The 25,116-nt window shown below is 37.9% G+C and overlaps 1 protein-coding gene across 1 annotated transcript in view; it reads left to right on the forward strand.

Moving 5' to 3' along the window:
* LOC149410230 (uncharacterized) overlaps positions 1 to 25,116 on the forward strand; it is a 38,746-nt gene that overhangs the window by 10,119 nt on the left and 3,511 nt on the right. The window contains exons 6-25 of the mRNA XM_089648978.1: positions 1,441 to 1,602; positions 1,780 to 1,959; positions 3,489 to 3,714; positions 5,028 to 5,176; positions 8,273 to 8,500; positions 9,438 to 9,524; positions 10,458 to 10,578; positions 10,728 to 10,939; positions 11,821 to 11,961; positions 12,561 to 12,699; positions 13,364 to 13,497; positions 14,108 to 14,290; positions 14,900 to 15,089; positions 15,812 to 15,943; positions 16,817 to 16,891; positions 17,638 to 17,864; positions 19,310 to 19,459; positions 22,256 to 22,361; positions 24,323 to 24,467; positions 25,068 to 25,111. Of these exons, the coding sequence (XP_089505104.1) occupies positions 1,441 to 1,602; positions 1,780 to 1,959; positions 3,489 to 3,714; positions 5,028 to 5,176; positions 8,273 to 8,500; positions 9,438 to 9,524; positions 10,458 to 10,578; positions 10,728 to 10,939; positions 11,821 to 11,961; positions 12,561 to 12,699; positions 13,364 to 13,497; positions 14,108 to 14,290; positions 14,900 to 15,089; positions 15,812 to 15,943; positions 16,817 to 16,891; positions 17,638 to 17,864; positions 19,310 to 19,459; positions 22,256 to 22,361; positions 24,323 to 24,467; positions 25,068 to 25,111 (3,031 nt within the window). The remainder of the gene's footprint in view (positions 1 to 1,440; positions 1,603 to 1,779; positions 1,960 to 3,488; positions 3,715 to 5,027; positions 5,177 to 8,272; positions 8,501 to 9,437; positions 9,525 to 10,457; positions 10,579 to 10,727; positions 10,940 to 11,820; positions 11,962 to 12,560; positions 12,700 to 13,363; positions 13,498 to 14,107; positions 14,291 to 14,899; positions 15,090 to 15,811; positions 15,944 to 16,816; positions 16,892 to 17,637; positions 17,865 to 19,309; positions 19,460 to 22,255; positions 22,362 to 24,322; positions 24,468 to 25,067; positions 25,112 to 25,116) is intronic.

Raw genomic sequence — 25,116 nt, forward strand, 5'->3', positions numbered from 1 at the left:
TTTTTTGTTGATGATTCATTTTAATGCTTAAATGCTTTACATATGAGTATGCTTTATCTAGTTTACAATATTTTATTTACATTGCAAGCCAAAAAACTGTGCACAGTGGGCTGAAAATCGCCTTTCATAGACATAGAGACTTGAATTTTCAAGTGTATTTTTTTTTGCTAGAAATGGATTCTGATATGCTATAAAATTTTGTATGAAGCAATTGCGTGTACAAATGAAGGAGTCATCATTTTTTTAAGAAAAATTTGTATGGAACTGACATTAAAAATGAGGCTATCTCTGGAATCATAAGGTTGGCCGTTCTATCCTTACACACAAATATACTACTATTTATTTGTATTTTTTTGACATACTTCGTATTGTGGCGAAACTTGTGATTTTTTTTTAAAATCCTCAAAGTTAAAAAAAAAAGCTTTTTTATGTTGAAGATTCATTTTAATGCTTAAATGCTTTACATATGAGTATGCGTTGTCTAGTTTACAATATTTTATTTACACTGTAAGCCTAAAAGCATTTAAGCATTCAAATGAATCATCAACATTAAAAAGGGTTTTTTCAACTTTGAGGATTTAAAAAAAAAAATCGCACCTTGCGCCACAATATGAAGTATGTCAAAAAAATACGAACAAATAGTAGTATTATCTGTGTGTAAGGAAAGAACGGCCAACCTTACGATTCCAGAGATAGCCTCATTTTTAATGTCAGCGCCATACAAATTTTTCTTAAAAAAAATATAACTCCTTCATTTGTACACGCAATTGCTTCGTACGACATTTTATAGCATAGTAATGATCAGCAGAATCCATTTCTAGCAAAAAAAAATACCCTTGAAAATTCAAGTCTCTATGTCTATGAAAGGCGATTTTCAGCCCACTGTGCGGTACCCGATCTATCTACCTGTCAATACAATGAGTTTGAAACACAACAACAAAAATAAAATCATTGTCGCGTATGTTCCGCTCACAAACTACGCAGTGAAACGCGGTACACGTGCAAGTTTTGCAATGTGCCCCTGCATAAATGAAAGTGTTTCGAACGCTATCACACATTGAAGCACTATTAGGTTATAGTTTTTTTTTTATATATTAAAAATTTCGATTGTGAAATACTGTTTTTTCTATGATTCCCGAGAAAGTAGAAAGTTTTTGTTCATAAAAAAGGAATTACACATACATTGCTAAGTAAATAGAGACATCTTTTTAAAGTAAAACACTGAAAGTTTCATCAAAAAATATCAAATAGATCATAAGATATGAATATTTTGCGGAAAGTCTAATTTTGGCGCTAAAATTAAAAAAAACACCCGCGCTATGCCGTGATCTGGCGGTAAAATGCCCGACCATATAGTGTTAACTGACCTGACCTAAGCAATAAACAAGTAACAGTTCATCTTATCGATATACGAGTATAACATATGTTTTGATAAAACAGATCCACCACGACGCGTTAACAGTTGGAATCTTCCGCCTGTTTTCTGTCCTCATTGCTGTCCAGTCTGGAGCCAGCGGTAATTTTGCATCCCTAATCTGGGTATTTAGGACGTCCGAAGGTAGCTGGAGGCTTGGGTGGAGGGAGAAGAAGATGGACAAGAGGGTAGGTACCAGGCTATTCAGGCTGGTCACTGTACACCGCACAAAGCGATCCAAATCTACACGTAACAATTGGAATTTTTCGCATAAGCATAAACGAAATGCTTTAATCCACGCAAGGCGCAGTCGATATGCACACGATTTACATTTCAATGATTGTGTTTATTGATACTTATTCCAGGAAGGAAACACGGCCCTTCACCTTGCTGCCAGCGCGGGCCTGGCTGGGAGTGCGCGCTTACTCCTGGCGGCCGGGGCACGATCCCTAGCACGAGATGCGCGCGCGCGCACGCCGGCACGACGCGCACTGGACAACGGACACGCCCGGCTTGCGGCACTGCTGGAGAGGGCTATGCTTTTTGTGAGTGAGACATTTTGGACACCCAACAAATCACAACACTTTTGAAAGTCATAAAAAGTGAACAAAAAACTAGGTTACCTAAGTTAAGTTATGATTACAAAGTTTCGGTGTCAAATCTGCTCTGATGGTGGATACTGTTTTAGCTCTCCTAAACGTTGGATAAAAAGGAGGAAGCGCAGCAAGGCATAATGGCCCAAAAATAAATAGCGATGATGTACGTATCTAGTTCATCTGATGGTTATCCATTGTTGATATAAGATGGTAACCGGATAAAATACAACTGTAACAAACCAAAATATGATAAAATAATAGGCTAGGTTAGTTTACGCGTTTTTAGGTAAGGTTAGTTGACTGAGCGTAGCAAGTTCCTGTTTTAACTCGACCGTTTTCATATCGTCTGTCTGTAAATTTGTTTGTACGTTCCGTTTCCGATTCAAGATGACGGCCGTTTTAATAGTTCAGTAAAGATTCTTATTAGCCTTTTTCTATATTATGGCACCCACTTGCTTAAGGAAAGTCTTAAAAAAGAATTGTCATTGAGATAGTGACGTTTCTTTGGACAAATGGTATAATTCTTTATTTGAAAAAAAAAAAAAAACCAAACTACATGATTTGTAATTAAGTATGTAGATTCATATGTCTGTGGTATTTGGTATTTATAGACCTACTTACAAATCTTATGAATTCAGAAGAAATTTTGGTTTTGATTTAAAATAAGATAAAATTACAATCATACTTTTTTGAACATGAGGTCTACTGTTCACGGATTAAGATTAGTTTTCTTCACTTTTCATTACTTTTCTTCACTTTTCAATACCTTTCTTCTCTTTTCATTACCTTTCTTTTAAAAAACTTTTCTTTACTTTTATTAACTTAACCTCACTTTTATCTATTTTTCTTGACTTTTTTCCCTTATTCTCAATTTTCTCAATCTTTTTTCACTTTTCTTCAGTGTTCTTAATTTTTCTTTACTTTTCTTCATCTTCCTCTTTTTTATTTTTATTTATTTATTTAACGCCCAGAGGGCTTTTACATGGTTGGTAGTATAATTTTAATTTGACAGATACTTTGAAACATAAAAAAATAAGAATAAAATTACATTTGATAAAAGCTATGCAACAAGTCATACAAACACAAGAAACAAAAACAGAAAATTACAGCTATTTATAGGTTTACATGATGTGTTTAGGAGTATTGTTGAAATAAATGTTTTAAATGATCCACAAAACTTGCCAAGTTGGTATTGAATATGTCAACATCACCCAAGTCATGATTTCCCATGGTGTGAAGTCGTTGTATCGGAGAGTGGGCAATGTAGTTACGCTTATGTGTGCTGCTGTAGAATATTGTATTTTGTCGTCTTATTACTGTGGGTGTATGTATGTTTATAAGTTGCAGGAGTTCACAACAGTCGAATTTAGAGTTAAGTATTTTGAATAAGAACGTTAAATCTTTTATCAATGTTCTGTTATGTTATATATAATTGGTCGATGTTTGAACGGTATTGATTTTGTTTCAATAATGACCAGTCTGAAGAGCCCGTGGAGTGGTGCTCCCCCCGTTGGGGCTGGACCTCCGGAGAGCTGGGCGAGCAGGAGGTCGAGGAGGTGCTGGGGCCCGAGGGTTCGGGGCCCTGCTCGCACGAGGGCCTGCGCCCCCAGGAACTGCGCGAAGCCAAGGACAGGCTTCTAGTGGACACCAGCGACATGCTGAGGGTGCCGCTCTTCACGGCTGAGGCGCTCCTCAGGGAGAATGGTAATATATAAACCTTAGTCAATGTGATTTGTCTCAATCATCATCATCATCATTCACCTCAAATATCGACATATTTAATGTAAGTTCATTTTACGTAGCATATTATCATTTGTATACAGGGTTTAGACCAGAGGTTCCCAAAGTGGTCTATATGGACCCCCAGGGGTCGATATCGGCTTGCTGGGGGTGTATGTCAGTGAGAAAAGAATTTGGGGGTCCATGAGATTCAAATGGGGGTGCATACGAGCGGACCAATATTTACCTCAAGTCAACATTTAGGAGTTCCGTAAATGACACAATAGACCTAACACAAATATAATAGACTGAGAAATTACTGATTTGATATTTGCATTTTTATATTTCGTAAAGTTGTTAATTGAGGTATATAAATAGTAGTCTACGTCCCTTTTCTCGTCAGAATTAATATATTCAAGCAAAACATTGCACATTGGAAGCCGCAAATTTTGCTAGTTCCCCAACTTGTTTTTGAAAAAACGTCCAGGGTAATAATGACGTTCAACATTTAAATGCACTTCACACAGACTTCAAAACTAAGTTTGAGGACATTTTGACTATGGAAATGCAACGTTAAAGAATCGGATATCATGTTACAAGATGAACTGACGGAATAAGCACTGAAAAAGAATTTAAGGGGCAGTTCTGTAGGGCTAGCTACAGAAAGAAATTCCCGTTGCTTATCCTGCTTCATTTTCATTTGGTGTAATACCTCACAAGGGCGCTTCTGTCTGCACAGTGTAAAGACAGAGGTACTATACCGCCACCTGGTTGTTGGACAGGCAAGGGAAGGGAATCTTTTTACGAAAAAAATAAACGATTATCATATAGGACGTTAATAGATTTAGGAAAATTCAATATCCGGCAGGCAGGGGGTTTGCAGAAATTTTTTTTTTGGCAAGGCGTCTACGGGGAAAAAAAGTTTGGGAACCTCTAGTTTAGACTAATGATTTTGTCAAGATTTTGCGTTTGCATGTATCCCAAGGTGACTTCCTTTTTGGCCGCATTACCCCCTTTGGCCACCTCCACAATGCTATCTACTGCCTACGGTCTCTCTCCAGTCCTCAGTCCTTTCAACTCTGCTCCAATCCTCATACAGTTTATCCACATCTTCGTCGGTCTACCTAAGGATGCTAACTGTATTAAACCTAATATTTTAACTGTTCGGTCTGATTCCTTATCTTTGCCTTAATAAATACCTACTTGTTGGTTTTGTATAAATTCAACTTTTATTCCCACGTAAGTTCATTGTACAACAAGTTTTACTAATCTGTTTGTATTATTTTCTTGAATTCCAGAATGGTGCAAAGACGTGCTGGTGGAAAAATGGATGAAAGACCCTGCGGCTTGCTGTCAAGCTGCTGGAGTCTCTCTGCCAGGGGGGTCTCTGGACAGCGAACATCCGGAGGAGGGACTGGGGCAACCAGGAGAACAGAGGATCATAGAGGTGATTGTGATTTATGTAATACTAGATGACGTGAACCCGGAATTGCTCGACTTCTCTCTACTCTCTATAAATATAATATGCTTCTATTATATATATATATAAACCTTCCGGAAGAATTCTCTAAACATTGATTATAACTACTTACTACATAAATTGTCCCTATTAAAACTTTCTGAAAGAAGAATAAACACAGATTTAATAGCATTACATAAAATACTTCATTAAAAAATAGACTGTCCTGAGTTACTCCAATTAATCAGCATCCACATACACAAAAGATCTTGCCGAAATTTACTACCCTTTTATTTTTACAACACCAGGACATTGTCTTATCAAAATTCCCCGATTCCAAGACTTCACAGTCTCGGAAATAAATACTCTGATCTGGGAGATATATTTCATCTTAAAAATAATCAATATAAATATTGTTTATTTCAATTCTTTTATGTATCGAGACACAAATAGACATCTATAATTTCCGCAATATATATATTTTTATTTTGAATATCTATTTATGTGAGACTTTTATCATTTTTACTAATGTATCTTATTTTATTATATGCTTTTGTTGTAACATTTAATATTTTTTCTTTTTTCGTTGTATTATGTTTCCTTTATTGTTTTAATTTTGTAGAATTTATAATAACTGTGATACTCAACTATTAAACTTTGTAGTGTGTAAAAGCCCATTAGGGCGTGTAATAAATAAATGATAGTGAAAACCCTATCAAAATGTGTTGCGTATTTGGAAGAATTAAGCGCACGAACAGACTGACGCGAATAGTGATTTTGTTTTATACTGTTTAATTAATTAAAGATAGAGATTAGAGATAAGTTTGCAGGTAGCTTAGACATGCACTACGACTGACTTCCTCATAAAATACTGCACAGAGAAAAATTACGAAAATAAAATATTGCCATTTTATGAAAAAATCTGTTTATATTATTTGTATTCATGCTAAAAATGGGACTGCAGGCCTCTAACAATGAATTGACAGGTTTCCTAACAAACCGTCGAACAAATCACAGATATATTATTAGGATGTAAGAACACCTGTTCATAAACATTATAATATTGTCGCAGAAACAGAATTTTAATAAATCGGACATACTCATTTTTCTTCGTGTGGCGGCAATTACAGAGGTAAGATGTCAAGTTATCTATCCTAGACAAAGCTGGGAAAAACAACTCCAGGGGCTATGCGAGGAGAAGTTGGGCCTTTAATGGAAGAAGGTTGCTGAAGGAGTCTATGGCATAGATGTCCGAAGGTTCCTTGTCAAAGTGATGGTAACCTGATCCAAATCATAACAAGATGATGAGATTTTTTTTTACAATTTCTACAACTAATTCATGCATAGGTACCTATGACCTATTTTTGATGGCCTTCGTGACCTGAAAGCCCAAATCAATTTGAAAAATAATTGCATTCAGAGCACAAGATTATTTTGTCTAAAGTGGCATGCAAGCTGTTCGAGAAATTGTATAAATAGTTCATTCTGACCATGGTTTGTTACGTAAGGGATTTGCACAGTATTTTTATTTAGGAAACAAACGGTCGTACATTTAAGCATAAACGGTAATTATTAATATGTTCTAGATCAATAAAGTTCCGTTAAGTTTTGTTGTTGATTTAGTATTTGTCCCTACACAATATATTTATAAACGAAAAATAAATATAAAAAATAAATAAACATTTTAAGGAATTATAAAATGTTATAAAACAATTAAAGACAGTTAGTAGTGTCTATGTGAGTTTTAAGAGATGTCTTAAGTATACAAATTATTGCATTCCGAACATAGGAATGGTATTTTCTTCGACATAATGTTGCCAAGCGGATTTGCATTCTTGCAGTAAAATATAATTAAAACATAATTGCACTCGGAACATTGAATGGTTCGTCTCCGGAGAGCCTCAACCTGACTTTAGTTAAAATATTGTTGAATGGCATCACAAGAGTCCCAACTGCTCTAAACCGTCTGAAGCCAGCGGTGCTATGGCATCATAAATATACCACTCTCTATGGCATCCTCATTCGGGTTATGTTGGCTGAAGGTAGTGGAAGGGTGGGGGAAGGAGGAATGAGATGGACAAGTGGATGGTGGGGAACAGTGGCGGCTTGTCTACGAAGGTCTTTTGGCCAAAGACCTCCCAAAATATGCTGCGATAGTATTAATATAAAAAAAAGTATTTAACAAACTACACGATTATTAATTTATTTTTAATATTTGTGCACATTCGTACGGTAATAGCGAGTTCCAGTGACATCTAGCGTCCAAATGAGAAGCTACTGTATGTACCTATTGTGGGTCACTTCAAGTTTTATCCCAAATCCTTTCTTTCTCTTTGCTTTACAGACAAAGGAGGTAAACACTATCATGTCTGAAGTATGCTTAGTATAATACAAAATTTATATTCAAAGGATTTTCGGACATGACGGCGGTGAGATAGAGATATCTACGACCTAAGATTATTTAGGTATTAGAGGGAGATGTGCAAAAATGTCAGTCGTAAGTTTTTATGTTATAAATGACAGCCATCTTGAATTTGAAATTATGTTAATCCATTGTTGACATAATTTGCATGGAATAATTTAAAATGTCAAATTATGTGGATATTATATCGAAATAAATCGCAAACAATTCATTGAATCATGACAGTTAGTTTATGTTACAAGAGAGAAAAATAAAGAGGTTAAAAACAAAAGTTATCATTTTTATCTATGCATTTGCGGGTGCAATAAAATTTACGTATAGGTACTTTTTACTTTCATTGTTTTTAAGTTTACAGATAAACAATTGACTGAGTTTGAAGTTAATACAAATTAAAATTAAAACTTTTAATAGGAAAGATCTTTAAAAGAAGAAAAAAACATTTATTAGTTATATGTGTAAATTAATAATCTTTAATTAAACAATGTTGTACTACCGGCTTCAGAATAGGTGGGTACCGGCAAATTAATTACATTCCATTGTCGTTTTTATAATATTCATATTCAGTTTCTATTATGTGTGGTGGTCTTTAACCAGGGTGATACTGAGAGTATCTTCCACTACTAAAATATGTCTAATAGTATATTTTCTTTTTGACATTTCAGTGCGGTATTTGCTGCGAAGAGGTGACTTTGAGCGATGCCGGCGGCGGCCCGTGCGGCCACTGGTACTGCGTGTCGTGCTGGTCGCGCTACCTGGGCGGGCGCGTGCGCGAGGGGGACGCGCGCCCCGCGTGCCCGGCCCCGCGCTGCCGCCGTGCCGCGCCGCCTGCCCTGCTGCAGCGTTGTCTGACGCCGGACACGCAGAGGAAATACCTACTGTTTGATATTAAGGTGACCAATTTACATTTTTTTTTGGGTTTTGGTTTTCATTTAATTTAAATTTCCTAATGTCTCTTGATTCCTGTTCTTATTTCTGGATTTTGTTTCTTGTTTCCAGTTTCTTGTTTCTTGTTTCCAATTTCCGGTTGTTGGTTTCTTGTTTCTAGTTATTGTTTCTTGTTCTTATTCATTGTTTATTCTTTCTTGTTTGTTGTTTCCAGTAAATTGTATCTTGTTCTTGATTCTTGTTTCTTGTTACCTATTCCTAGTTTTAAGTTTTCTTTTTACTTGTTTCTTGTTTCCAGTTTTCGGTTTATTGTTTTTAGTCCGCAGTTTTCAGTTTCCTGTTTCTTGTTTCTTTTTTCTTGTTACTTGCTTGTTTTTTTTATTATTTCTTGTTTCTTATTTTTTGTTCTTGTGTCTTGTTTCTTCTTTCATACTCATGTTTATTGTTGTTTTTTCTTGTATCTTGTTTTAATTTTTTTTTCACTTTCGTTTTCTTTTAATTTTTTTTTCATTTGTCTTTTGCTTTTTGTTTTTAATGTTTGTTTTTTATTTAATATTTTGTAACTCCTGCTACTCTGCATAGAAAGATGAGGGATATACCTATTAAGCGGTGACCGGATAATACATCACATCTTAAAAAAGTTATATAAAGTCATGGAAAGTGATGAAACAAAAACTTTATTAACTGGGTTAAGTAGGTTAGGTTAGGTTAGGTTATTAGGTTAAAAAATTTTTTTTTTTCATCGTTTCTAATGACTTTATATTACTTTTTAAAAGTGTGTTGAATTGTCACTGTGTTGAGTTATCATGGAACCAAACTAAGCATGCCAGAAGACAGATTATCACTTACCAATCGATATATTTTTATATTTGACTGAGTAGACACTTTATTTAATGCCTGTGAATCACTAATTCATTGAAACAAAACCGTTTTATTTTGTAGGCATTTGTGGAGAGTTCTAGAGGCATGAAGTGGTGTCCTATAGCGGGCTGCGGCCGAGCAGTACGACTGTGCGAACCGGAGCTTTCGGTAGGTTAATTACAATGACGGGTTCCTGTTTTATTTTGTGAAAACTGATAGATTATGAAAAACATATGTGAAGTCAGCAAAAATACAATGTGGTAGTGCGGCAGGACTGATAGGTAATTACAATTACCAAGGATGGTAATTGGAATAAGGTTGGCTTAAAAACAACGGCTTTGAGTCCTTCTTCATACAAAACTTTGGTTAAAATCCAAAATACTTAAATAATTCTGACTGAAATGAGAATGAGAATGAACTGAACAATTCTTTTGTTTGATTAAAAGACTTTGATGAATGGATTTCTCTAATGACCCATATTTTATAATTTGAAAAACAATTAAATAAAATAGCACGTTTATCCATATTATGATTTTTGCTACACCTTTTTGTACACACCATTTTGGATTCAAATCCAAATTTAAATTTTGTATGGATTTGCTAGCCAAACCATTCACCTTGATTATGTGCGTATCAAATCTTATTGAAACAATTCTTTCATGTTGTTGTTGCACCAAGTTTGCCTTATAAGGCGAAGCTTAATGCTAAATCACTATTTTGATTAATCTTTATAACGAATTGGTGTACATTATGAATACCATAAAATATGCAGTATTATAGCTAAGATATAACAGTATTATAGCTAAGATTATCTGTGACAGTTTCACTTGATTAAATTTATTGCTTTCTCATAAAAAATTATTTACAAAATAAATAAAAACCAGTTTTGTGCTTGAAATCGAACATTTCTAGTCTCCGTTTGTCAAGCGATTTTAATTCCTATTACCTACAATATAAGGTATACCAAGAATATACACATTTTCGGCTTGTAGCTTCCTCTTAAAGATTATCTATCTTCCGTAAGAATAACTTGCCAGTGGTTCTGCGTGGAGAGCTTCTTAATAATTAATTGCAACTTCATTATTAATATTTGTTCCCCAGATACCATCAGCTCCGATAAACAACTCGGAGGATGTGGAAGAAACAAAGATCGGAGGTTATCCAGCAGTGTCAAGAGGAGTGGATTGCGGGGACTTCCATTTCTTCTGTTGGGACTGCCATGGTAAGACTAAAGAGACAAGATCCTCCAAAAACGGGAGGTTTACATTTTAATTTATTTTTATGAAGAGAGAAGGACCAGACTTTATTTTTCTGTCATGAATTAGTTACTTCCCGAGATTCATATGAGTGGTTAATGTGTGTTGTGTGTAGGCGAGCCCCACGCCCCGCTGGGGTGCTCCAGCTGGGCGCGCTGGGTGTCCCGCGCGGGGGGCGCTGCCGCCCCGACGCCTCTGGCAGCTGCAGCCGACGGGGCCGAGAGTGCCGCTTCCAGTCTGTGGCTGCTGGCACACTGCAAACCGTGCCCCTCATGCTCGTGCCCCATACAGAAAAACGACGGCTGCAATCACATGAAGTGCACCAAGGTGGGGTACAATTACAATATTTGTTTATTTATTTTTTAATTTCACGCCCAGCTGGGCTATACATTTTTATTATTTTTAAACACAGAGAACATCTAAATGAGCATGAAATCAGATAATGCTCTACAATGTAAGTAGAAAAAATAGTACAATAGTAATAGTACAGTAAATTTAATTAGATTTCTTGTTCTGTTTGCTGAAATAAAGTCAACTAACACCTGTTTATAATCGTATTTAGTGGTTGATGTGTTAAATATGTCAACAACATTCTTATAATTATTATTTAAATTCTGTATACGGCAAACGGGAGTATATGATTCTTGTGAGGATCATATGATTATATATATTAGGATATCTTATGATTGTTGGAGTTGTCGCAATAATACGGTAGATATTACTTTGATGTTGGTTTGCGAGGTATACGGAAAGAAATCAAGTATAATAATAGTTCAGGGCTATCGAGGGGAGGGGAAAATGTTTAAAATCGGGATATATGACAAGTCTAATCGTTTATTCGGTAAATTGGTATTATTTATTTTTTGGGATTTTTTATTTCCAAAGCTTCTAGATTGTTCAAACGTAAACCTATACCATTTCTGTGCAGCACATCTATACCAGAGGATTTATTAAAAGAGTGATCTTTATTTATTAGGTGTGTTGCGAATTCTTAACATATTTAAGAAAATAATGTATAATCGAATTATAATTTACCTATTTAGGTAGTAAACAATAACATGTAGATATTGTTCTTTGATGTGTATTTTTATGTTAAGAAAGTGAAGTTTGTTTATTTTATTTAACTTAAAATAAGAGTTCCTAAAAAAACCTGTTTTGTATTTTATTTCTTCTTGTCTTCTGATTGTTGTTTTCATTTCGATTTTCAGTGCAAGTTCGACTTCTGCTGGGTGTGCCTAGAAAGCTGGAAGAGACACGGATCAGCCACGGGCGGCTACTTCCGCTGCACGAGGGACGAGGCGGCCAGCAGGGCGGACCAGTCCCGGGGCGCCGCCCTCGCCGAGGCTAGGGTAAGATCGTACTGCAGCGGGAATCACAAAATATCGTAAATCTGGCTAGCGAAGAATGCATAGTCAAACCCAAAGATATTAGAAGAACGAGATGTGCTATGAGCAGTTCATACTGTGTGGAATTGTTTAGCCGAGTGTCGCCGGTTTCGTTCACCAATACTACTGCACACCTTCGCTTACGCTAAGGTATCCGCACTAATACATAGAACAGATTTCTGTGCGTACACGTCCCGATACCGTTCAAAGTACCCTAATTAGGTAGTACTCCGGCTACGGTCCGGCGGTCAACATAGCATATCTCGTTCTTCTAATATCTTTGGTCAAACCCTTTTGTATAAATGTAAGTTTGCACCTTTTGTCATACAGAAAACCTATAGCTTGTGTAAGGGCAGGCGCAATTGGAGCAGTCCGCTTTGGGGGTCAAATTGCCAGGACACCATGGCTCTGATAACAATCCTAACACATCGCCCTTGAGATTATTTTACATAAAAACGGTGCTACACAAAAATCCCACATTAACTGAAATGTAAAACAGTCTGTGTCACTTTTATAAAATTGTCCTTATTGCAAGTAATACGTCGTTCAATGTTTTGTTGAAGGTGCAGAACGTAGAGGCGCAGGAGCAGTGGCGGTTCGCTGTGCTGTGTGCGCGCTTCCGCCGCCACGAGCAACGCTGGGCCGCTGAGCGCCCACTCATCCTTGCCACTCCCGCCAAGGTCAAGGCGTTGGATCCCACCGGTAGGTTCCATCCATCTGATCTCCTTCTCCTTGTCTTGTTCGTACCAGCCTCTCACAGCTTCTGGAGTTGTTTTCCCAACTCTGAATGGGGTAGTCCACTGGATATCTTTCCCCTGGAATTGCGCTCAGTAGGTTAAGGTTTCCATCCAACCAATCTAACACAATAATATAATTGAGCATGAGACGATCGTAGGATTTTGTAGGTCCCAAAGACTGTTTAGCTGGACACTTTGAAAGGTTGCCAGATGATAGTACTGTATGGAATAAGAGTCTGGAAGGAATATGGACTGAAGGCGAATGGCGATGGACCATAACTAGTGAAGAGCATTTGCGGAGGTGGGTAAATCCCACCATGGGATGTAGAGCCGTCATTAAAATGATAAACTTTACTCAAGTCTTGTCTGTTCTTTGGACCAGACCATAGTTTTCACAGAATTATCTCTAACCGTGTGGAACTGTCAAAGTGAGTGCCTGTTAAAACCTTGGAGGTTTAATCTACTAATAAACTAGACATATTTTGAAAGGCGTTTCTCATTATACCAGACCGACAATAGTGTAATGTAGGTTTAACAGTGATGATCATAATGCACAACCTTGTGGGACTCCGCTTAACTAAATAGCTCTATAAAACACTTGCCTACTTAAATTACTATGTTTGTTCAAGGTTCTGGGGGAGGTGTTCTAGAAGCTGCTGCAAGAGAACTGGCGCTCAGTAGAAGGGTTTTGGCTGGAGCATGTGCTTACACCTTCGCACTGTCAGCTTCTGCTCCGAATAGAGCTGCGTTCCATTATGCTCAGGTGATAAAAGCATATCCAGTAAATCCAGAATTTACAAGGGAATTTATGTGATTCCTGCCAACAGTAAATTTTGCAATGAAACCTGAGAGTAGATTTTGGGATATTAATGTGATGTTTTTTTTACCATTTGTGTGCCGCCATTGCTGATAGGCACAATGAAAATGATTTCTCAGAATGGGATATACACTCAGCGTCACAAAAATTCGAGCAACATCACACTGTAGCATTCCTGATTGCAGTAGTGCCACCACTTGAGCGGATTCGTCTGCAGTGGTATCTATTTTAAGGGGTTGTTTTCTAGCGCTAATTATTCATGTGTTTCCTTTTCAACATTCGTATAATAAATGACTTTTTGACATTTGATTTAAACTGTTCTTTTTATATCCCCGGAAGATGACACTAGATGTACTCGGAAAATTAGTATCGTTTATGAAATGAAACTATTGTCTGATAAGAGGTCGTTAAATGTACTTTTAATTGATTTCAATATTGTACGTAAATAGAATCAGCGGGCAGATGATGAAAATTGAGCGTCGGCACACCAAGAGGTAAATGCGTCGAGCGTAGACTGTATATTATGTGAATTAAATTAATTCTGTTTCCATTGCAGGAGGAACTTGAGCGATGCGTGTCCCGCCTGTCCGCGCTGGTGGCCCGCGAGGTGGTGGAAGCCCCCTGGGCGGCTGTGCGCAGGGCGGCTGCGCCCACACGCCGCTGGAGGCTGGCGGTTCTGCGGCTCGTGCGGCCCCCGCCCCCGCCCGCACTGCTATCGGCGCAGGAACTAAGACTCATGGTAACATTATACACATATATATATCACGGCCTGTTCAAACTTCTGATATAAATATTTTTAAACAGGTGTGAAACATAGTGGTTCGTGCACCCGTTGTACCCTCCTGCACTCATAATCTTTTTACTAATAGGTTAAGTTAGGTTTGGTTTACAGGCCATTTTTGCGTCACTTTTAATGACTTATACAATTCCATTTGTATCAAGTGTGTTGAATTGCCACCGTCCTGAGTTGACACGGGACCAAATAGAGATATATTTCTCGGCCTATTTCAGCTTTTGATCAAATATTTGAAAAATGTATTTCTTTTGTTTTAATCCTTTTATAAAGTCCTTTTATAAGAGTAAAGTCAAATTTCGCGATTTTTGAAGGGTCTTTTTAAAGGGTTTTTTCCAAGAAAGGGTTATTTTTTTATTAGTTGTGTTTACTAAAGGTTTCATTCGAAAGGTTCTCTCTAATTTATTCTCTCAAAAAATATTGTTATCTGTATTATAAAAAAATATTTGTATTTGAAAGTCACGGATAATTTTATAAATACTTTCAGCATAAAAATAATTAAATGAAAACCAGTAATTTTCTATGACTACAAAAATGTTATTTTAATGTTTTTAGTCTCGGCTGCTATCGCGGGGCAAGTTGGATCACCGGGACCCCTGGAGGTTCTCCCTAGGACCCCGCGGGGAGCCCCTGCGGGTGCCCGAGCCCCTGGACCCGGACCACACCATCCTGCAGGAGCCGCAGCTCACCGTGTCCCCGCAAACTGCTTCAGAGAGGTCGGGAACGTCATCAACCGATGCTGATGGTAAATATGTATTATATTAATAACACCTCCATAACTTTTTTGACTGGCGACCTAAATACTGAAAAATTGTAATGAAGACTAACAATTAAACTCTTTAAATACAAAATGTCCAGGATATGCAATTGGCTGTTTAAATTGTTTCAATTCAACATTCAATATTATCCGTCAACATTAGAGGTATTAACAAAAACTTGATGACAGTTCTCACAGACCTGGGCCTCGATTCTTGACGAAGTCATTCCATTCTAACAATGAGTGGTTTGACCCACTCGTTGTTCAAGTGGAACGACTTTCGACGTTTGGCGTATGTACTTTCGACGATACTTAAGAATAAGAATGTCGAGCAATGTATGTTCTTTCGACGGCGATTGCGAACGGCCTGGATTGGAGAATCAATACCCAGGACTCAGACTTCGACTAAGTTATTTTTCTAATCCACAATAATTGTCTTCATAAAACCATACAAAACTACGCTCATTATAATAAAAATAATTACCAAACGAGAAAACAAATATTCGATTGGTATAAAACATTAATAAAAATTACTCTCTAAGATACCAGGTTTTTTTAAATGTTCAAATTTTATTAGCTCGTAGAAAGACACACAAATGTGTTTCCCTGATTTAACGAATTGTGCATTATTTATAAACTCTTCTTTTCGTCCACATCTGCATTGACTTTAACAATGATTTTAATGATTGCCTTATCTCAACTATTTCCAGTGTATCGTATCAACGTTTCGGAATACAACATGGACCTAATCATAGCTCTGGAGATGTCCCGTCTTCAGATGCTGGAGGAACAGTCAAGAAGAGGACCAGAACCAGACCCCAACTCCTCTCCTTCGTCTAGAGGTCGGTAGCACTTCTACAAGCCTGTTTCATCTTCTCTCCCTTTTCTCTATATTTGACCCAGTGGTAAGCCACTGTAGGCGTGATACTTTCGCTCCACAAACAGTGTGAAACAAAATGTTGGCATGAAGTATACATGCACCATACTATATAAGTTCTCTCTAGTTCATTGCACGGCAAGAAGTCATGGCGCCAAGTAAAGCGTAGCCTGATTTAAAAGGTTGAAACTTTACAAGCCTACCTTTTGCTCCTGTATAACATTATTCGAACAATCATTGTCAACTGTTGAAATTATGAAGAAGTTCACGTAACCCACTTTCAAGCTTTACATATCCACTAGTCAATATAAACGTAAAATAAAATATGATATTTGATTTATTTTTTTGTTTTACTGCCTATCCGTTCTTTTGCATGGCGCTGAAGGATGTGGCACCGTGGTTTGTGAATTGTCTTTCTCGAACAGTCCTTTATTCCAGTAACAGTGTAAAGCAGTAGATTATTTCTGAAATATTCTATAATTTTAATATCCAGACCCGTGCTTGATGCATTCTCCGAAAGATCCGGCATGCAGCACCGGTCTTTATAACTTTGAGGAAAAGCACTGCCTTTTTATTTGAAACCGCCCGTCTGGAGACAGTAAGACTGGCATCTCCGATTGGGGGATATTGTAAGGCTGTAGATAATGGAGAATGGAAGGAGTTGGAAAGAGGAAGGTGGAGAAGTACACGGCCAAAGCCATTTCAAGCAATGTTTCAATTTTGAATGGTGGTCTTACACCAGGTCGATACTGGGAGTATCTTCCACTCGTGTATGAGGCCGTGTATAGCGTTTGAATTTCCATAATATTCCTTAATTTTATGCATCGTATTTTTGCAGATGTCACCCTCACAAGACGACAAAGGCCAGCCCGCCTCAATATATCAGTTTCTATCGGAGCCCCAACAGACTATGGTAAATATATTTACATAGTTTTTAAATAAAGCCAAACATTTATTCGATTTCCTCCTACCACCAAGATAATAAGCAGAAAAAGTTGCTTGAACAATGATGGAGAGCTTAGTTAGAAGAGAATTGAACCCGCGACGTCGGGGTGGAAACCCGGCGCTTTAGACCACTCGACTATGTGTTTTGTTAACTTGACCATATGTTTAATGTTGTTTTAAATATACAGTGTTGAGCTGTATCTATTGCGCTACATCCTCCTGGATGAGCTAGTTTTGGACAGCCTTTTTGTTTGACAAGCCCCCAAAAGGCACAGAAACTATGACGGCTCAGAGAGCATCGAAGCAGAGAATGGACGGTTACCTTGAGAGAGTTTAATCTCGGAGTAAAAATTACCTCACCGAATTAAAGGTTTCGAAGACTCAATTATGCCTAATTACAACTAAAAGAGATCAAAATGACAATGCAGCCTCCTTCAACGGAAACATTCCTGTGTTTTACAGCTCGGGTTTGAAATTGTTTGCCGACCCCTGCATTTCCTCCCTTCTGCAACATAGGCATCTTCAAGACACTGGTTCACTCCTTTGAACCTTTAGCTCCAGAAAGAGATCACACAATACATACAACTTTGCGAGAATCTTATAAAAATAACCGTGATCTTTTCTGTGTACATATTCTTTAGTTCAATTCAATCCTACCTTATTTTTTAAATGTCTTCTTGAATTAATAGTTCATATTATCTTTGGAATTTCCAGAAGACAAATTGAGCTTATCGGACGATCAGCTTAAGTTGGCTATCCAGCTCTCCCTGCAAGAGCCGATGTCGAGACTAAGGAACAACGGAGAAGGGAAGATGATGGACCGCGAAGGTGGAGCACCCAGCAGCAGTTCTAACCAGATGACGTCACAGTATCAGCTCACCACTCAAGGGGAGGGATCCCCTCAAAGTGATGGACCCAGGACAAGCGGGTTGACTAGACAGGTGGGGCTTGGAAGTTTGGTATAATGGATGAAGTGAAGCAGTCAGCTCTTTCAATCGTCCATTCCTCAGATATCACGCCTTTCCTTGTAGGTATTTAGAATTTAGATGAGTACCAACTACTGGATTCACTTTGATTTAAGTATTTAACCGGTCTTTAAATATTGCCTAATTTCGGCTAAGATTTAAAGAGAACTTTGGATCACAGAGAGCAGCAACGGATTGGCAAATCTGTAAGGAAATTGATGGCCAAAGAAAAATGTCTAAAGGCGAACAACAGAAGGCTTGTTTATATGCATTATAATGGTCAATATTTTACAGCGCCGTTTTATTGATCAAATCAAGGCTCATGAAGATGAATTTTATGAAGCCGATTTCAAAGGTTCTTCGGGCATTGAGACAAATTATAGTTGCTTTAGATCTCATCACACATATTTAAAATAAGTTTCACCAATGCATCCGAAAATTTCGTGAGCATTGGTAAAAACAATTTACTTGGACCGTTTCCGTTAAAAAAAATAAAAATTCGTAATCAGTAAAGTGATGATTTATATAGTGATTCCTGAAGTGAATTCCATTCAGCGGATAAACAAATCATTATTTTATTATTAATTATTGTTGGTCTTCCTAATAACTTTCTAACAAAACATGTGATTCCTAGATCAGGCTTTTGAGGAAATGCTAGATGTTCTTCTCTGAATCAAAAAGTAATTATTATTTCCTTGGTCCAGAGGGACTTAAGGTCATTTTAAGAGTTTAAACTTAACTTAAACTTAAACTTAACTTAACTTAAGGTTATTTTGACGGCCGGCATAGTCCAGTGGTAACGCATTGGACTGCCATTCCGAAGGTCGCGGGTTCGAACCCGGCGTGCGCAAATAAATTTTATTTGATTAATTTGTGTTATTTCACAATTAATTAATTAAAATAATATATAGTATATTTGCGGCACGTTCCAGAGTGGAAGATACTACCAGTATCGCCCTGGTGTAAGACCACCATTCAGAATTGAAACGTTGCTCCAAATGGCTTTAGCCGTGTTTAGTGACTAGATCTGAATAGCCAGGTACTTCCCCACCTTCCTCTTTCCCTTCCCCACTTACCTTCAGCCTCACAACATCCCCCAATCGGGGATGCCATAGTCTCACTGGCTCCAGACGGGAGCAGTTGGGACTCTTGTGAGGTATACACTATAAAAATTTTTTTAAAAAAAAATTCAATTCTGCTACTTTAAATCTGCGCATGGCTGCAACTAACTGGAAGAACAGACTGCATAATTTTGACATGATCATATCAGAAGACCAAAGCCGATAGCGTCTTACCTACTATCGGTAAAGAATCCACACTTGAGTACGATTTTTAAGGATTCTTTGATCCTGGCACTTCTCAATTCATTATATTTTATCTTAAATTTTGATTAATACTTGGTGAATTTTCATTTGTTACAGGAGGAGAGTTGGTCTAGGGCAGCAGACATCACCGTGGGCTACTTCCTAAAGGCGTTGGGTGGTGCACCCCTCGACCTGCCCAACCTGGCCCTGGGCACGCTGGACCTTCTGGCTCCACGGCAAGACAAGCAGTCCAACCAACAGAGACAGGTGAACCATCCATCATCATTACAACCACATGCTAACATCATTGAAACAACACTTAAAATTTAAAAAAACGTTTTGGTCTGGATCAAAACAAAAGGCACACATTTTTTTCATTACTACTAGCTCCGATGTAGGGTAAGCATCATCATCATTGAAATCATGTCCTGCTCCAGTTCTTTTCGATCTTCCAAACTTCCTCGATCTGCCTCGGGGTTAATTTCACTGGAGCACTCAAAGAGTCATCATTTTATTTTTGGAATCCTGTCACCTGGCGTTCTTCCGATATTTCCAGTTTACAATTATCTACTTCATGGTTATTAGGACATATTTCTGGACCGTCTTCAGACCTTCCGCCCTGTTCTAATTCTATTAAAAAAACACAGCCTCCCTCTGGGTTGCTCCTACTTTGTTAAATTGTTGGTATCCTGTCATCTGGCTTTCTTTAAACATGTCCAGTCTACATTCTGTAACCATTCTCTTCTTGATCAATCTAGGTCACATACTCAGTCTTTTTTTACTTTTAATCCTAAATTATATAAAAAAGTTGTTTTCAATATATACGAGTACACAGTTAATTATAATAATAACTACTGATCTTAACCCTAGATAACTAAACTGTTTTCATTGTTTCATTGTAACTACACTTTCGTCGAATGGACTACGCAATAAAACACTAGAAATAAATCAAAAATATTTAATTAAGGTAGGAACTTGTTACATGGCACAAAAGTAAGGTTTATAATGAACAAATTAATATCAAAATATCAGTCTACACAGTGACCACACATGTCAACATTATGTGGACCAAATTTTAGGCACGTTTGACGTAGATGGAACCGGAGCTTCTATTGTAGAAGATTCGCCAACATTAACAATAAATATAAGAATATATGAATGTACATAACTTAAAAATAAAAATTATTGTTATAACTAAACTTTCGTCCAGCGGACGACGAGATGGTCATAGTGCACGTCCTAGTATGCGTGTGGCCGCAATCGCGTCACGCGCTGCACTGTTTACTCAAATTAGAAAGGTAATGAGAGAGTCAAGGTCGGGGAGCGGGGAGAAGTGGGTGATTTCGAATTTCGCCGAGTGGCGCGTCGTCGCCTCGACGAGCGATTAGTTATCTAGGGTTAATAAATCGTGCCCTCTATTAAACTCTAAGTAGTCCTCTCTAGAACCCAATATCGCAGTGTCTGATAGAAACTTGTTAAAAGGGCACGAAATCACAAGTGATCCTGTTAAAACTAATAAAATAATTAAAAATGTCCCTGAAGTGTGGCACTGTGCCCTCTGGTTGGAAAAAAGCGGTAATTCACCCTATTCCTAAGAAAGGTGACCGCTCCAACCCGGCCAACTACCGCCCCATAGCGATCACATCAGTTCTGTCCAAAGTGATGGAACGTGTGATCAACGACAAACTGCTCACATACCTCGAGAAGAACAAAATTATCAACGACCGTCAATACGGATTCCGGCGGAACCGCTCGTGCGGTGATCTTCTCGCGTATGTGACGCATGTTTGGGGGCGGTGCCTGGAACGTCACGGTGAGACCCAAACGGTCGCACTAGACATATCCAAGGCCTTTGACCGGGTCTGGCACCGAGGACTTGTCAACAAATTGCATTCTTACGGACTTCCCGCATCCCTGTGTACGTGGATTGCTGGCTTTTTAAGGGATAGGTCGATTCAGGCGGTTGCTGACGGTTTCACCTCTTCCTCGCACTCCATAAATGCTGGCGTCCCACAGGGATCGGTTCTGTCTCCGACTTTGTTTTTGTTGCACATCAATGACCTTTTGACATGTGCACCGATTCATTGTTACGCGGATGACAGTACAGTTCATGATAGCTTTTTGTTTGACAAGCCCCCAAAGGGCACACAAACTCCAACGGCTCGGAGGGCTTTGAAGCAGAGAATGGACGGTTATCTCGAGAGTATTTCCTCCTGGGGTAAAAATAATCTTGTCGAATTTAATGTTTCAAAGACCCAATCCTGTCTGATTACGTCTAAAAGGGATCCAAATGATAATCTAGTCTCCTTCAACGGAAGCAATCTTCCGAACAGGCCTTCCATTGATATGCTTGGTGTAACTATAAGTGACCAGCTCAGGTACGGGGGCTCCATCGAAGCCAGAGTAAAGTTGGCCTCTCAGAAGCTGGGCGTACTGTACAGGGCCCGCAGATACTTTAATAGTACACAACTGCTGACCCTGTACAAATCGCAAGTGCGCCCTACTGTCGAATTTGGCAGCCATCTCTGGTCTGGAGCCCCAAAATACCTGAAAAAAACCCTTGACTCTGTGCAGAAACGGGCGGTCCGTTTGATAGATTCCCCAATCTTAACAAACGGACTGCAATCTTTAGAGCACAGGCGTCAGGTAGGTATGCTGTCCTTGTTCTATCGGTATTACAATGGAAGATGCTCTGAGGAACTAGCGTCATTGATCCCTTCGGCACCGGTGCGTAGTCGGGATACACGCCAAACGCGCGCCCAACATTTGTACACAGTTGACACTTGTCACATGAGAACGGGTCGCTTCTACGATTCGTTCTTAAGTTCAACAGCTCGGCTGTGGAACGAACTGCCGGCCTCTGTGTTTCCTCCCTCCTACAACATGGGACTCTTCAAGACCCATGTTCACTCCTTCCTCTCCAAAAAAAGACCCTCCACACAGCATCCCCAAAGATGACATAGGCCCCGAGGGAAATTATTTTCTTCAGGGCCTCCTGTGTGGAGTAAATATAAAAAAAAAAAAAAAACTGTTAAACATTATTTTGTGTTTGTTTGCTTTAAGATGGATGGAAATGAAGATGACTCCGGCTCGAGCAGGAACGGGGAAGAACACAAGGGAGCCGGGAGCAGCTCTGGAGCTTCTGGATTTATGGATTACTGTCAAGATGGTAAGACATCTCATACACTTACTACATATTACGGAGATCAAGGAATCTCTGTTTCTCACACCGTCTGCCGCGCTGTCTTCAATCTCCCGTCTCTCTTTTAGATATTAAAAAACTAGCTGACGTGTACCCGGCGTTGCTGGGGGTTATCCTTAGGAGATAAATATCTACCATAATGGACTTTTCTGTAGGCCTTTTTAAGATATACAATTCAGTAGTACATTATTTTGATGTATCTCATAAGGTATAGCCAGCGTTAACAATGTAGTGCCTGAAAATATATTTTTACAACTTGATTACAAAACATCGACTTTTCTCTACTTTCTATAAATATAATATACATGTATCATATATGTAAACCTTCCGGAAAAAATTTCCTAAATGTTAGTGAAAACCTTATCAAAATCCATTGCGCAGTTTAGAAGAACTAAGTGCACAAACAGACGGACGCAGATAGTGATTTTATTTTATTTTTATTTTTTGTATTTCTTTGGCATTCACTATGTAACAATTTCTAGACATTTTTTGTTTTTAATGAGTTTTTATTATTCACAATGTACATTTGTTACGTATAAATTTTTTTAATAAAATTAGCGACCGGTTTCGACACGTCCGTGTCATTAACTAGCTAATTTAAAACTAAATTTTTAAGTGCAGAAATATGGGGTTTTATTTAGTTTGGTTCTTGGGTGGGAGGGATTTGAGGGAGGGGGAGGGGGTTGAGAGGGAAACGGAGGGAGGAGTCAACATAACGGGGAACATTGTCAATAGAGGTGATTTGCAAGGTGCTATTATTTTATTTACTATATTAATGTTTGAATTAATTTTTTTGTTGATTTCTAATGTTTCTAATGCGCACAAATTAAAATATTTATTAATGTTAGAATGTTTAAACTTAGTTTTATCCCGGTTGAAGCTATGGCCTGTCTCTATCAAATGATTAGCGAACTCGGAGAAATTATTATTTTTTAAACATAGTTCGTGTTCCCTAATTCTGGTTTTGAAATTTCTTGTAGTCATACCTACATACTGCGAGTTACAATCATTACACTCTAAAGTGTATATCCCATTTTTATCTAATTTATTTGAAACATCCTTGTTATTAATTAAGTTTTTTATTTTAGAATTAGTGACCCAAGAACCAAACTAAACAAAACCTCATATTTCTGCACTTAAAAATTTATTTTATATTATTTAGAGATTTCCACAAACTTTTCAACCAACTAAGATTTGATTGAGTTAATTTTTTTTTTACACTTTCAGTCGGTCTAAATGACTGCTTTCAGAAATTTAATTTGAATTTTATTTACTAATTAATTTACAAAATAATTAACACGAAATAAAACAAAAAGTATGAATTATGAGTAAAGTATTGGTATATCGGATAAGCAAAGCAAAAACAGAAATAAACACAAGAAAATAGAAGTTACAGATCAAGTCACCTTTGTAGCTAGAAGATACAACAATTATAATCTGTGTTGTGTTTCCGTAGATACCTGAATTACGAGGTTCTAATATCAAGCTTTTAAAGATTACATTTATTTTACAAGGTTCTAAAATCACTTTGAATTTTGAAAACTTTGACACCTCATATGTCAGAGCAAGGTAAGTGAAGTTAGAACCCTGTCTAACTGAGGTAAAATAGTATCCGTAACTAGTTGAGTATTGATTGATGTAGAGTAGAAGAGTCTATGCGAGGGGATGTTGAAAGGGTTGATTTGTATTACGGTGAAACAATGATAAATACATTTCATAATTTTGAAGAATAAGATTATTAATAATCATTCTTCCCCTTATCCTACTCTGGTCGGGGATTCATCGCTGCGAGAAGGTGCCTCCAGACGTCCCTTTTCATCTCCTCACACAACCTTCGCAGGTGTTTTCCCCAACTTGGTCTGGAGCGGCTAACTGGACGTCTTTCTGGATATTAACAAAATATAACCCTTTAACTATCTATATTCCAGGAAAGTCCAGGCCACCTCTTCTGCGCTCAGGGGGCATGTGGCAGCGACCCCCCTTGCTGCGGCAGATGGGCGGCAAGGTGCGCAGGTCCTGGAGTATGGGAGACATCTCACTGGGGAGTTCTAGCAATGATGATACCAACACCGGGTGAATTGAAATCTATACATAACTAAAGCCTAGACTTATTTTAGCTTACCTATCTGAATTCTTGGCTCGTCAGCATTTGGTGACTGATGTGTTTGACGGCTGATCAAACAACCAACGCGGTAAACGTGGATCGTCCAAATGTCGAAATGGCAGCTTATGCTGATTTGATGACGACGCCAAATGTGACGGGAGTTAGAACAACTAGGCATAAGGGATGTTCTTCGATCCTATCCTAATAGTCAGAAAAGATTATTTTTTTTTAAACAAACCAATAATGGTTTGTAAACTTGCAGTATGTTGCCTGATGTATGCTGATGATGTGGTGACTACTTATAACCATATGGAACATCTATATGGTCGTTGTAGAGTGTTTCAATGAATCAGTTCAAAGTTAGAGTATTTATTATAAGGAAAGTTACGAAAACACATAGTATGTAATATTTGGGAATAGTAAATCTTCGGAGCAAGTGAATGAGTTTGTGGACATGTGACGTTCAGTCCTCTCTGCACACCCCTGAAGAGAAATGGCCTGAAAGTTAGTTTTTGTTTTGTTTCCTGTTATTTTTTTAACGTTTCATTGATGAATTTTCTTTCTTACAGATATGCTAAAATCCCGGATGAAATGGTACACAGATTGGATATTGGTAAG

Source organism: Hesperophylax consimilis, chromosome 28 (assembly GCF_061612785.1).
Source record: "Hesperophylax consimilis isolate HC1 chromosome 28, BYU_Hcon_1.0, whole genome shotgun sequence".
NCBI classification, from domain to species: domain Eukaryota; kingdom Metazoa; phylum Arthropoda; class Insecta; order Trichoptera; family Limnephilidae; genus Hesperophylax; species Hesperophylax consimilis.